The 13,165-nt window shown below is 34.2% G+C and overlaps 1 protein-coding gene across 1 annotated transcript in view; it reads left to right on the top strand.

Moving 5' to 3' along the window:
• The first annotated feature begins 6,820 nt into the window (after positions 1-6,820).
• The window catches only part of LRRIQ1 (leucine rich repeats and IQ motif containing 1), a 238,671-nt gene continuing 232,326 nt past the window's right edge, over positions 6,821-13,165 (top strand). The window contains 4 exon segments of the mRNA XM_017880705.1: positions 6,821-6,912; positions 8,641-8,796; positions 10,942-11,053; positions 11,427-11,467. Of these exon segments, the coding sequence (XP_017736194.1) occupies positions 8,665-8,796; positions 10,942-11,053; positions 11,427-11,467 (285 nt within the window). The 5' untranslated portion in view covers positions 6,821-6,912; positions 8,641-8,664.

Genomic DNA, 13,165 nt, shown 5'->3' with positions numbered 1-13,165 from the left:
CCTATTATTATTATTATTTTTTGAGACGGAGTCTTGCTCTGTCGCCCAGGCTGGAGTGCAGTGGCGCGATCTCGGCTCACTGCAAGCTCCGCCTCCTGGGTTCAAGCCATTCTCCTGCCTCAGCCTCCCGAGTAGCTGGGACTACAGGCGCCCGCCACCTCGCCCGGCTAGTTTTTTGTATTTTTTAGTAGAGACGGGGTTTCACCGTTTTAGTCAGGATGGTCTCGATCTCCTGACCTCCTGATCCGCCCGTCTCGGCCTCCCAAAGTGCTGGAATTACAGGCTTGAGCCACCGCGCCCGGCCCTATATTTTTAAATGTTTATTTTAATCCTAACCATTAGATGGCCAGGAAATTTTCCAGTCTTAATATACCTTGTTCCCCTGGCTGGAAAGTTTTCCTCACTTCTGCATGCCCCTTCTCAGAATAATATTAGCTCCTCACTGAGGTGTTGGTTTGGGGATTTTTCTCTTAACCCAATTTGTTGCCTTTCAACTTTCTCATTGACCTGTCTTCTTCCCCACAGACAGTCAGGGATATTTAGGTGGCGAGAGTATATCTTATATACCAATATAACCTCCAGGTTTAGCACACAGTAGGTACTTGATATATATTTGTCAAATGCATGAATGGATACATGAATTAAATTACTTAATCTATAATTTAATTTGGTATGCAGTATATTAAAAAAACTAAAGTAGCTTTCATCAAACTTACTTTCCAGATAGTCAATTTTCCTCAAACTTTCATGGAAAAATCAATACTTACTCCATTGGTTTTTGGTGCTGTTTAATAGAGATGAAAGTTTCAAATCTAATCTTGAGTATGTTCCCACATTTTCTCTTTTCTCTTCTCATTGTTTTAATTCTAACTAGCACTATACTTTTAAACATACTGTAGTTTACAATGTTTTAATATATATAGTGCATGATTGACATGATAGAAGCAGATTTAATAAGATTATTTTAAAGCTATTTTTCTGTCCCTAATTAGGCAGAAACCAATTTGTTTGTTGAACTGAAGGATGCTTTGAAAAGTGGAAAAATAAGAGATGTCTACATTAGTCTATGTACTACCTTCCCTACTTTATCATAAATCATAGGCCCGGCGCGGTGGCTCAAGCCTGTAATCCCAGCATTTTGGGAGGCCGAGACGGGCGGATCACGAGGTCAGGAGATCAAGACCATCCTGGCTAACACGGTGAAACCCCGTCTCTACTAAAAAATACAAAAATCTATCCGAGCGAGGTGGCGGGCGCCTGTAGTCCCAGCTACTCGGGAGGCTGAGGCAGGAGAATGGTGTAAACCCAGGAGGTGGAGCTTGCAGTGAGCTGAGATCCGGGCACTGCGCTCCAGCCTGGGCGACAGAGCGAGACTCCGTCTCAAAAAAAAAAAAAAAAAAACCCATCTTCCTCCTAAAATCTCCCAGTGTTCTTCTATGTTTAAGGAGACACTACAGGTTATATCTTCTACCTATGCTTTGAATTCTGTTGCTGTCATTTGGTTTTTCTACTTTGCATCCTATTGTCTTATTCCTTCATTCCTCTAATGCCTGGCATGTTTTGATGGTACACTCAGTTGGAAAGACTGCCTGATTTTTATTTCAGTTTATTTCAAAGATGCTATAAATCTACATTTTTGGGTCCAATTCGATTTACTGCCACATGTGGAAAGCTCCCTCACAGCCTGAACAAGAAGATAGGCACAAGGTCTTGGCCCCTGTCTGTGAACAAGAAAGAGAATGGAGACTAATGAACCAGAAAGCTCTGTAGTAACTCTGATGTGAAATGTTGAAGGCATGGACTTGAGTGTTGATGTGGTAATAGTTAGTATGTGAGGCAGGGTCAAGCTGCAATGCTTTATCAAAGGACCCAAATACAGAAATAAACTTTTATTTATCTCTTAGTTCAAAGTAGGTGATTGGTTCGCTTCTAGGAAATCATGTTAGAAATTTGGAGCTAACTCTGGCCTATTTAACATGTGGCTTCCAAATTGGCTCCAGGTGCCATCTTTTATAGCGCACAGAAGGGAAAGGGGATAAGTAAACTCAGGCAGGCATCTTTTAAGCAAGTGAGGTTGAAGTTGTACACTTCTCTTCTGTTTATATTTCACCAGCACAGACTTGGTCCCACAGCAATACTCAACTTCAGTTGAAGGCAACCATGTACCCAGGATAAAGAAAAGAAAATAGATAGGGTGGTGAGGACCAAACAAAATGCCCACTGGTCAGAAAAGGCCAATTACAAAACATAATTAGAAAAAAAAGAGAGCTTGGATTAAACTCTAATATGCTTTACTGTGGAAAAGAATCAAAGACAATCAGGAAGATTCCTGTAGGATGGGAAAACAAAAGAATAATGGTAATCACTGGAAATTTAAAAATTGGGGAAAATGGTTTAGAAGAAAAATTCATAAATTCAATATTTCATGATGGAATTTGAAGTGGTAAAGGATATCTATCAGTTATGTCTCATAAGCACTGTGAATGGAGTACAGATAAATGGGTAGCATAGGCTGTACAGACTTGAAAGTCATTCATAGAGAACCAACGTCATGGGTGTGAATGAAAGAGAAGAGACATTGTCTATAGATGGAAATGGGCAGAGGTTTGATGGTAGAGAATGAAATGATACAACTAAGAATTTGGAATTTTTAAAGCCGACTTTTATAGAAGTCAAAAGGGGTGAGAACTTAGTAAGCTCAAAGGTAGGCAACGTGGTAAGGAAGATGTATATGGTAATTTCAAAACTGTGGCTCAAGGTTTACCAAGTTAAAACACAACAAACTGTGCATCCAAGCAACGATTCAAAGAAGCCTATGACTGTGTTTACAAAGAATGGTAAAATGAGACGGTCATGTGTTGGCTTTTTCAGCCATAAGCTCCACATACTGGAAACAACGTCAATGAGAATAATGATGTGCCAACACAAAGGTACACAATAAGTTAAGTGTAGTTCTTATTTAAATATTTGTAGTGTGAAAGGTCTATATTTTCTTTTGCTATAAACAAATAATTTGTTTCTAACTTAATTAAATAAGGTCCAGGTGTGGCATTTATTTTGTTCAGTTCCTGACTAGTGAATTGATGTTGAAAGTTCAACAGCAGAGATGCTATAGGAATGGACAACTTACAATAATTAATCTATTTATAAGTGTTATTTTTTACTAGTTTAATAAACTCTAATTACTTCTTGTCATTGTTTTTATATTCTAAGTTCCAAGAGATGGGAACACACAAACGAACAAGTAAGAGAAGGTCAAAAAGTCAAATATTAAAACCTGTGGCTGACTCTGAATTATGTGTTGAGGTGGGGACAGGAAATAAGGAAATAGGAAAGTTTCATAGAGAAGATGATTTTGAGATGACTCTTGAAGGAGGATTAAGGTCTTAGACAAAAAAGGGAGAGAAACAGGAAATATTCAAGATGGGGGGACACTATGTTCACAAGCTTTACAATGAGGTGTAAGGAGGCATGGATCAGAGTGGCAAGAGATGAGAGATAAAGCTAAAGAAGTAGACTCAGGAGAGATTGTGACAAATCTTGTATGCTTTACTAAAGATTTTTTTTTTTTTTTTTTTTTTTCCTGAAGGTAATAGGGAGCCATAATTATGGCCTCAATGTGGAAGCCGAATTAGAAAAGACACTTAAGATAGGGGGATAATTTATAAAGTTAATGCACTAATTCACAAGAGAAAAATGTGGTCTAAACTGCAAAATGGCTGTGGAAATGGAAACAGTATCACAATATGAGCGATGCAGTAGGAAGTAGAATTCGCCAGCACTGGGATAACCAAAGAATCAAAGATGTAATTTAAGTCTGTAGAAACTATGTAATTAAACTCTGAACATTATCTCATATTCTACAATGTTTCATTTAAATTGATTCCCTTTATCATCGATATTTTGCAAATGCTATTATCCCCAACATCACCAACGAGGAGAGAAAGAATCAGGAATGCAAAACTACTTGCTAAAGATCGCTCAGTCAATAGATGGCAGAGATGAGATTTAAATCCATAGATATAAACCACCTTCTCAGTAAATTTCCCAAGCCCCAGTGTCATCATCTGTAAATGCAGATTACAATTGTACACTCCTCAAAGTAATGTGAAAATCAGAGGAGATTGCCGGGTGCGGTGGCTGGCGCCTGTAATCCCAGCCCTTTGGGAGGCCGAGGCGGGAGGGTAACGAGGTAATCGAGACCATTCTGGCCAACAGGGTGAAACCCAGTCTCTACTAAAAGTACAAAAATTAGCCGGGCGTGGTGGCGGGCGCCTGTAGTCCCAGCTACTCGGGAGGCTGAGGCAGGAGAATGGTTTGAACCCCGGGGCGGGAGCTTGCAGTGAGCCGAGATCACGCCACTGCACTCCAGCCTGGCGACAGAGCGAGACTCCGTCAAAAAAAAAAAAGAAAGAAAATTAGAGGAGATTATGTTTGTAAAGCACTTAGCCCAGTGCCTGGCTAGATGTTAGTTATCTCATTATATCATATGGTTAGAATCTCGTTATATCACATCTCAGTATAGAAATATTAAGATTATACAAGAGTCATGCATGTGAGGATGGGCAATGGGATGGAAACTGTGGAAAAGTGATAAATTCTCACTTTTCTGTAAAGTGGTGGTCACGACACCAGCTGGGAGGCAGCACAAAGAGAGTTAGAATCTGAAGGCTTGAGACACACTTTAAGTGGAACAAGATAATGAGAGGTCTAAGAATACAATATGTGGTACTATAAGCTACATAGTAAAGTACTTTTACTCAATAATCACCATGCCTCAAGAAAATAAAACAAAGAAAATACAGGCTATGCAGCTATTTTGAACACAACAATGATATTCTGGGATATTTAAACTATATCACTGCCATATGAAGAATAAAGCAGTTGTTGAAAAATGCTATTAAACTAAAATGATTTCATTACTCAGTATTTTCAAAGGAATTATTAGTCTTGTGAGATAACAAAGAACAAACATTATCTCTTATTCTTTCATTCTCTCAACAAATATTTATTATGTACTCTCTAAAGGAAATATGCATTGTTGAGCCAATATGCTACAAATCAACCACACCTACAATTTTTTTTAAAATTTAAATGAAATGAAGTTAACAGGTTCAAAAGAAACAAAAGTCTACTCAAGTTAAAGGGTCATAGGCAAACTAACATACTCAATCTGAAGTTACCATTTCTAGGAAGAATGCAATTTAAATGGACTTCTGCTAAATGCTACACGGTTGATAAACAATAGTGTCAAGTTAAATTTACTTATAATCTACAAACGTTTTAGATAATTGCTGCCTTTTATTTTTGATTAGTAATATTCTAGTGAAATTATGACTAGTTGATAAAGTTGTCCTTTCTTCCAAAGTGAAAAATTGCATGGCAATATAGGAGACCTATCACTATGAGTTAATTTATCTTCAGAAAACTTAGTGTTTTCTTTTTTGCTGTCAATATTGACAAAGTAAGTTTTGAGAAGGAAAGGAACTAAGGCACTATTTCCAAAATTATTTGATTATGAAAACTAGTTATTCAAAATTAATTTTGAAATTGATTATTAAAGGATTTATATTTTTTAGAAGTATGAATACTTTTGTAATCAAAAATAAAACTAATCTTAAGATTCTTACATGTGAACTTCAACACGATATGAAAGTCTATTTTAAATGAAGAGTTTGAGGTTCCAACACAGTAGCTCATACCTATAATCCCAGTGCTTTGGAAGGTCAAAGTGGGAGGATCACTTGAATCCAGGAGTTGGAGGCTACAGTAAGCTATAATTGTACCATTGCACTCCAGTCTGGGCAACAGAGGGAGACCCTGTCTCTAAAAAAAAGACAACAAAACATAGATAATTTCAATAGTCTATAAATTGGCAATAAAACTAAACTTAAAAAAAAAATTCCATTTGAGCATAGACTTTGATAATGAAAATGCTCTGGATTTAATTAGACCTGAAACCAAGTGTAGTTTAAATTATCTTTCCTGAAAAGGACACTAACATGCGTGCTTTTAATATGAAAGTCTATTAACTTCTCACTTTATATTATTAGTTCTAATGTTGATGCAATTCAAGTTTATTGTTACCAGGAAATGTAGTCTATTTTTTTTTTTCCAGAGGCTCAATGAAATATTTGCTTTTAGCTTATTTTATAGCAGATACCTTTTACAATTATGGCTACTTCCTTTTAGAATTTAATGCCTTGTTTGCAAACTTTAAAAGAAAATTAAAGTCAAGAATATGTTATTAATTAAAATATTATTTTGTACCCTATATATTTGCTCCACATTAAATAGCATGACATAAACTTAGAAATTAAGGTTTTATATTGAAATACTGTCTGCCAATAGTTTCACATTAAAATAAATCCAGAAAATAATTTTTCAAAATTTTCACCCACATCCCTTCAGTTAAGAGGTTTTTGATGGGCATTGATTGATTTTTTTTTCTTTTTTCTTTTCTTTTTTTTCTTTTTTAAAAAACTGTTGTCATGGAAGGCAAACAACTTATTGACTTCTCTTCCATACTTCTAGGTCCCACAAATCACTGTTCAGGATTAAGGTTTTGTGGACTGAATCACCAGATTGAAATATAAATATATGTAGCTCAGAAACAATTTAAAAGTGAGGTTACATCTACTTGGGTAATTATAACAAAATTTCATTTTATTAAATATTTTCCTAAAGTATTTAAATATTAAAATCTACCTGCAAAAAAACGTAAGCTCTTCATCCAGTCCCTGAAATGCTGCGTTCGTTTCAATTTAGAATCCAAATTGTTTGTCCTTCTGGAGCACCTGTAGGGAAAAACCGGTCTCTCTTCTTTGGGATTGGCTGTTGCCATGGATACGCTTTGTGTAGACTCTATGGGCGCTGTCTTACAACGAAGCCGAGGAATCTCGCTGCTGAGGGGTGAGCCGGGGCCTCAAGGCAGGGATTCCTGTTGGGGGAGGTGAAGCAGCTGTGGGAACTCAGGACGAGCCGGGACACTCTGCCTGGCCAGACTTCCAGGAAAGGGAGAGACCGCGGGTCGGGAGATGGCTGTCCGGCTCTGAGAAGCTCGAGGCTCCCTTGGGGAGCTCATTCAAAACTTAAAGAGATGTCTTAGCTAGATAGGGACATTCGATGGTTACTCACTCACCGCTCCGCACAAACCATTCTTTTCTTTCCTTCCTTCCTTCCCTTCTTGTCTCCCTCCTTTCCACCCATTCTTTTTCTGTCCTTTCTTTCTTTCTTTTTTTTGTTTTTGTTTTTTTTTTGGTAATATATAATGTATATGAACCTTATAAAGTAGATTTCTCTCCCTTTTCTTTACAGGGGTTGAAGGTTGTAGTTCCTTAAGCTTTTCTACTTTTGACAGCTTTAGTGAACTCCAAACGATTCGTTATCAACTTAGAGCACTTTAATGCAGCCCATTTACAGTGAGACCCATCTGTGACTGCACATCATATACAGTAACCACTAACTACAGGTGGCTACTGAGGACTTGAAATGTAGCTAATCCTGAGATGTGCTGCAGGTGTAAAACACACAACAGATTTCTAAGAATTACTGTCCAAAGAAAGAATATAAACTCTTTGCCATGATATTAATAATTAATTTTGTGATTACACGTTGAAGTATTTTGGATATGTTGGGTTAAATAAAATACATTGTAAAATTAACTGCACTTGATTCTCTTTTGTTTTAAAAGTTGCTACTAGAAAATTTAAACTTGCTTAAGTGCTCAAATACGTAATTGGACCGGAGCGATCTAATGAGCTAGCAGATGAATAGAGAGGGTCATGGTAAAGGAAATGACTTACCTCCACCATACTCTCCTGCCTCTCTTTCTACATAAAGTTTATTATACCTGTGCATTTTACTTTGTAAGCATAGAAAAAAAAATCTAACTTTCCTTCTAATAAAGCCTTTTAAATGCACTTTGAGTTCCATTGCAGGATAATATTTTGCCCTGGTTTGGAGTTTCATTTCATTTTGTTTTCCTTTTCTTTTCTTTCTTTCTTATTTTATTTTATTTTTTATTTTTGAGTGAGTGAGGGAGAAGGTTGGGGGTAGAGTTGATTTTGAGATGATTGAATAGAGTGAAAGGAGGAATTAACGAAAGGGAAAGAGGATGGAAAGAAGGAATGAAGAAAAGAAGAAGACAGGTGGGAAGGTCAGGCTCTTGAGGAAAGAAAAAAAAGAAGTTTAAAGTAGTGTCACGAAAAATAGAACGATAGCTGACTAGTACGTTTTCAAACCTTTTTTGGGATTCAGACCAACAGTGAAAAATAAAAAAAACCCAGAACATTAATAAAACACATATTACATTGCAACTCATGCATACATACATACATTTATATGTATTAATCACTGAAACAAAAATTTTATAAACAATTCTGATCCCTATTATATATAGTGCAATTATATAAACATATAAATCAAGAGTACTATGGTACAGTTACAGTTGATCATTTTGTAGTCAAATTTTAAAAAGAATGATTGAAGGGATAAAACAATGTTTGGTGTAACCATAATAAGGTGTGATAAAAGTTTGTTAAATTAAAACATGTCTAAATAAATATGTTGGATTGGTATGACAAATTAGAGAACACATAATTTTTAGCGACATATTAGCCTCTTCATTTTTTAAAGCAGTTCTGTGCTTTATTATGAAGAATAATGGATGATGATGATGCAAAGCTCAAAGCAGAAATAGAAGCTGAATTGGATAAACTCAGCATTTCCTCCTTGGAAAAAGAGGACATTGAGAGTGATTCAAAATCAGAAACTCAGAGTGATGATAGTGATACAGTAAGTATTGCACTTTTGAGCCTTTTAACAGGAGTAGGCTTTTCAGGAGAAATATTACTTTTCTCAGGATATTTTTATATACTTCTCATTTTAGCAGCATTGTTATAAACAATTTATATAAATATAAATTATATTTAATATATATAGTCACCTGTACATCTTCATAAAATTGGGATTATTACATATATTTGTATCCTGATTTTTGTTTTACTTGTGAACATTTTAGCATGATTAAATTACATGGGAAGAAAAATGTATATGAAATCTTTTGACATATCAAAATGGTTACTTTTGGGAATAAAACAAATTATCCTTTTATTTATGTATTTTTACCAATGTTTATATGCTTACAGAGTTCATTCATGGATTTATTCATTTATACCAATATCCTTAATCCAACTGGAATTTATTTTCAGGAATGTTATGAGATGTAGAACTAATTTCAAAGTCTCCTGCACATATTGAGCTAATATTTCCAGTGTCTCTTGTTTAATAATCTACCTTTTCTCAATTGATTTGTCATGTGTCTTGTTGATAGTTATTGTACATATGATCTATCCAAGGCTGTCTATTCTTTCATTACTTTGTTCATTGTTTTCCTACTGTTGTATATTTTTAAATATTGAATGGATCAAATTCTTCACATTGTTTTGTTATTATCAGATCTTAACTAAGCTTTTTTTTAAAAGAAATTTTAAAAAAATTTCAGAACTTTATGTTTTATTAGGATTGCACTAAACTTGCCCATTTAGAGAATTATATGACATATTAGTTCTTTATCCAGATAATTTTAAATATAGACAAAAAAAATCTGAAATTTTTTTATTGAATAATGAAATCAACAGAATAATTGAATTGTATGTTAATACCTTTTTATATAAAGGAAGGAAGAAAATTTTAAAGCCCTTCTGTTTCAATTAAGATACCTCACTATTATTTATATCACTTAGAATCAATGTAAATATTATTACCAGGGGAAAAAATTATTAACTAAGGATTTAGAGATTGTGAACTATATTTCCCAGGACATAACAACAATCTCTATAATCCAGGTTATTTAAAATGCTTCTTAGTTAAACAAGAAGTAGAAATCTCAATGCAGGACAGATGTCAGAAAATAGAATTGATATTTTGTCGCTATTTTAATACACTACTTTGTCAGGACTCATGACATATAATTTTACATGCTTTTCTGTAGTACTAAGAGAAAGGTAATATTTTCTCATTATCTTCTGATGTTCATTCTCAAAACTAAACACTAAATTCCATTAATTAAGATAGAGAAAATAAAGCTGGCTGTAAATCCTAAATTCAACACATGAAAACACAGTATGGCAGACAATATTTATTTTTAGTTAAATGAAAGCAGGTGCATATCATGTTCTTCTATATAGAAACATTTATATTCTTTCATTCATGCCATGCTTGAAGTCCCTCAATGAAGTGTTGTCATCATGTAGATATATGTAACTTCAAGATTATTATTAAAATTGTTCATAGATGCTTCAACTATTTTGTTGTTATGAATATTATTTATTTGCATTGTATTTTCTAACTAGTTATGGTGTTTATGGAGGAAGAAATTTAATTTTCACATTTTGCATATCAATATATTTAGCTATTTAGAAAATTTACAAATCGATTTACATAGGCTGTAATGGTAGATATTTTATAACAGTTCACAAATGTGACTAAGTTTGTGTATGATAATCACAAAGCCAATTTTGAATGGAATAAATAATTATATCAGGTATTAGTTTGACATTAAATATTTTGAAAAAATAATCTTGCAGTTTTGATTAATATTTGATAAAATTTACTTGAAGTTGGAATTAATCTAAAAACATATACAACTATTGAGGGCATTAAAAAATAAACAGCCTCTAATAAAATTAATAGAAGTGATGTGTAGGTAACTCTTTTCATTTGTTTTCTTAGAGTTTTCTAGAAATGCACAACCACCTGAAAATTAAAAGCAAACTTTAGCCAAATATACTTGTCTGAACTATGCTGTTTGTGTGGAACCCTTTTACTTCATTTACATATTTTGTTCACATTTTTGATGTGGAATGAAGGGTCCAAAATTTGACACATAATTTTGATAATAAACACTTTCACAGTTTCTTGTATTATTCAAATTTTTAGGATTCGGTTGAATTACCAGAATCAGTTCTTCATTGTATTAACATCATAAAGAACAGGAGTACAGCTGTTGAAGAGCTCATTCTTCAGGACCTGGAAGATACTGATATTTTAAGTAAGTACTGTTTTCATCTGTCTGGCAGATAAGCTTTCTGTACATATGAACAAATTATAATTTAGTAAACTCAATTGCTTATAGTTCTTATCTCTTACTGTATACATCTGTATACATTTAGTGTATTTCTAATATATCTACTGTATATTGGACTGTTGGGTTTAGTTCATTCTTTTTTTTTTTTTTTTTACTATCTTTCTTAGGTCTTCAGTAAATACCATCAGCATTTTGTTTCCACAGTTCTAATTAATACCAGACATCCTTTTATTTTATATTAAAGAAAATAAAACTAATCAATAGACTGTTTTAGCAGTATCAGTATATACATCTTTCTTTGGGAAAAGTATAATCATTTGTTTGAAAAGCCCAACAGTATGTTGCTTGAACTGTGCCAATTTGCTTCTTGGAATTGTTGTAAGACTAACGGAAAAATCGAATATTTAATTAGAATTAATCTTGGCTTGGTTTATAATGAGAAATGGCACCATTCTAAATGTTCAACAAGACCATTTTTGTTGAATAATATACCTATTTTAAAATGACTTAGACAAATATTTAATGGATAAAATATTCATGATATGTTAAAAGCTATTTTAAAGTTAAATGGCATTTATGTAGGTATTAGTATAAATTACAATGTAGATATTCATATTCATTCAACAAATATTGCTTTGTGATAGAATGTGTTCTAGTCACTAAGAATACTGCAGTGAACAAAACAGGCAAAGATTCTGCTCCTCTGTTTTAATGTTGCAGTGTAGGCAGACAGATAATAAACAAATATGCAATATTTCAATAGTGATAACTGCTATGAAGGAAAAAAATGTAAGAAGATAGAGACTGCCGGGCGCGGTGGCTCAAGCCTGTAATCCCAGCACTTTGGGAGGCCGAGACGGGCGGATCACGAAGTCAGGAGATCAAGACCATCCTGGCTGACACAGTGAAACCCCGTCTCTACTAAAAAATACAAAAAACTAGCCGGGCGAGGTGGCGGGCGCCTGTAGTCCCAGCTACTCCGGAGGCTGAGGCAGGAGAATGGCGTAAACCCAGGAGGCCGAGCTTGCAGTGAGCCGAGATCCGGCCACTGCACTCCAGCCTGGGCGACATAGCGAGACTCCGTCTCAAAAAAAAAAAAAAAAAAAAAAAAAAAAAAAAAAGAAGATAGAGACTGGAGTTTGCTGTTTTAAATAGTCACGGAAGGTCTCTATGACAAGGTCTCTATTTGAGCAATGAGTTAATGAATGTAAAGCTGAGCCACATGGTTATCTAAGAAGTCTGTATTCTGGAAAGAGGGAAGTATAAAGGCCTACTGAGTGGACTTAATGTTTGAAAAACAGCAAGTAAACGTTTCTGGTTGTATCTGAGAAAACAAGGGATTAGATGATATAGGGCTCTTCTAAACCATTTTGTGGACTTTGGATTCTATTCTCAACATATAAAAAATTTCGAGTAAGCAATGACAATATCTGAATTTTATTTGGAATCAATCATTCTGTTGACTGTGTAGAGAATATGCCTTGAGGTAGTCAAGCTACTACAAGACTATTGCAATAATATGTTAAGAGATGAGAGTGGTTTCAGTAGACATGAAAAAATATGGTCATATTCTGGAAATTGTTTTAAGGTGGAAAGAAAAGTATATATTGGTGGACTGGTACAAAATGAAGAGAGGAAGGTGGCTCCAAGATTTTTGTCCAGAACACCAGCATGAATTGCTATGTAAAGATTTACTGTATATTTTGACAGTGATTATCTATGGTTGAATTATTAGGAATGTTAGTGACATGTTTTGTTTATTTTTACTGAGGTTTAAACAATGAACATATAAATACATTGACAGTTATACAGCCTATTTATAGTCTAATTATGAAAAAGATAAAAGAAAACACAATTGTAGAAATTAGTTACATGAATTGTGATACAACTACAGTTACAGCAGTGGTTTAGAAAATTATGAGATCTTGTATATGACTCTAATGTAATCTAATCTAATCTGATCTCTAACAAGATCAAACAGAACAGAGCCTTATAAAAGATATTTGACAATCTCAATGAATAAAATAATTTTCCCAGAAAATTTAAATTAATTTAATTATTTAAAATGGTTAATTA

The sequence above is a fragment of the Rhinopithecus bieti genome, unplaced genomic scaffold (genome assembly GCF_001698545.2).
Source record: "Rhinopithecus bieti isolate Rb0 unplaced genomic scaffold, ASM169854v2 scaffold_11966, whole genome shotgun sequence".
Lineage (NCBI taxonomy): Eukaryota > Metazoa > Chordata > Mammalia > Primates > Cercopithecidae > Rhinopithecus > Rhinopithecus bieti.
Note: the sequence above shows the minus strand (reverse complement) of the source record. Positions and strands in the feature narration are given on the sequence as shown.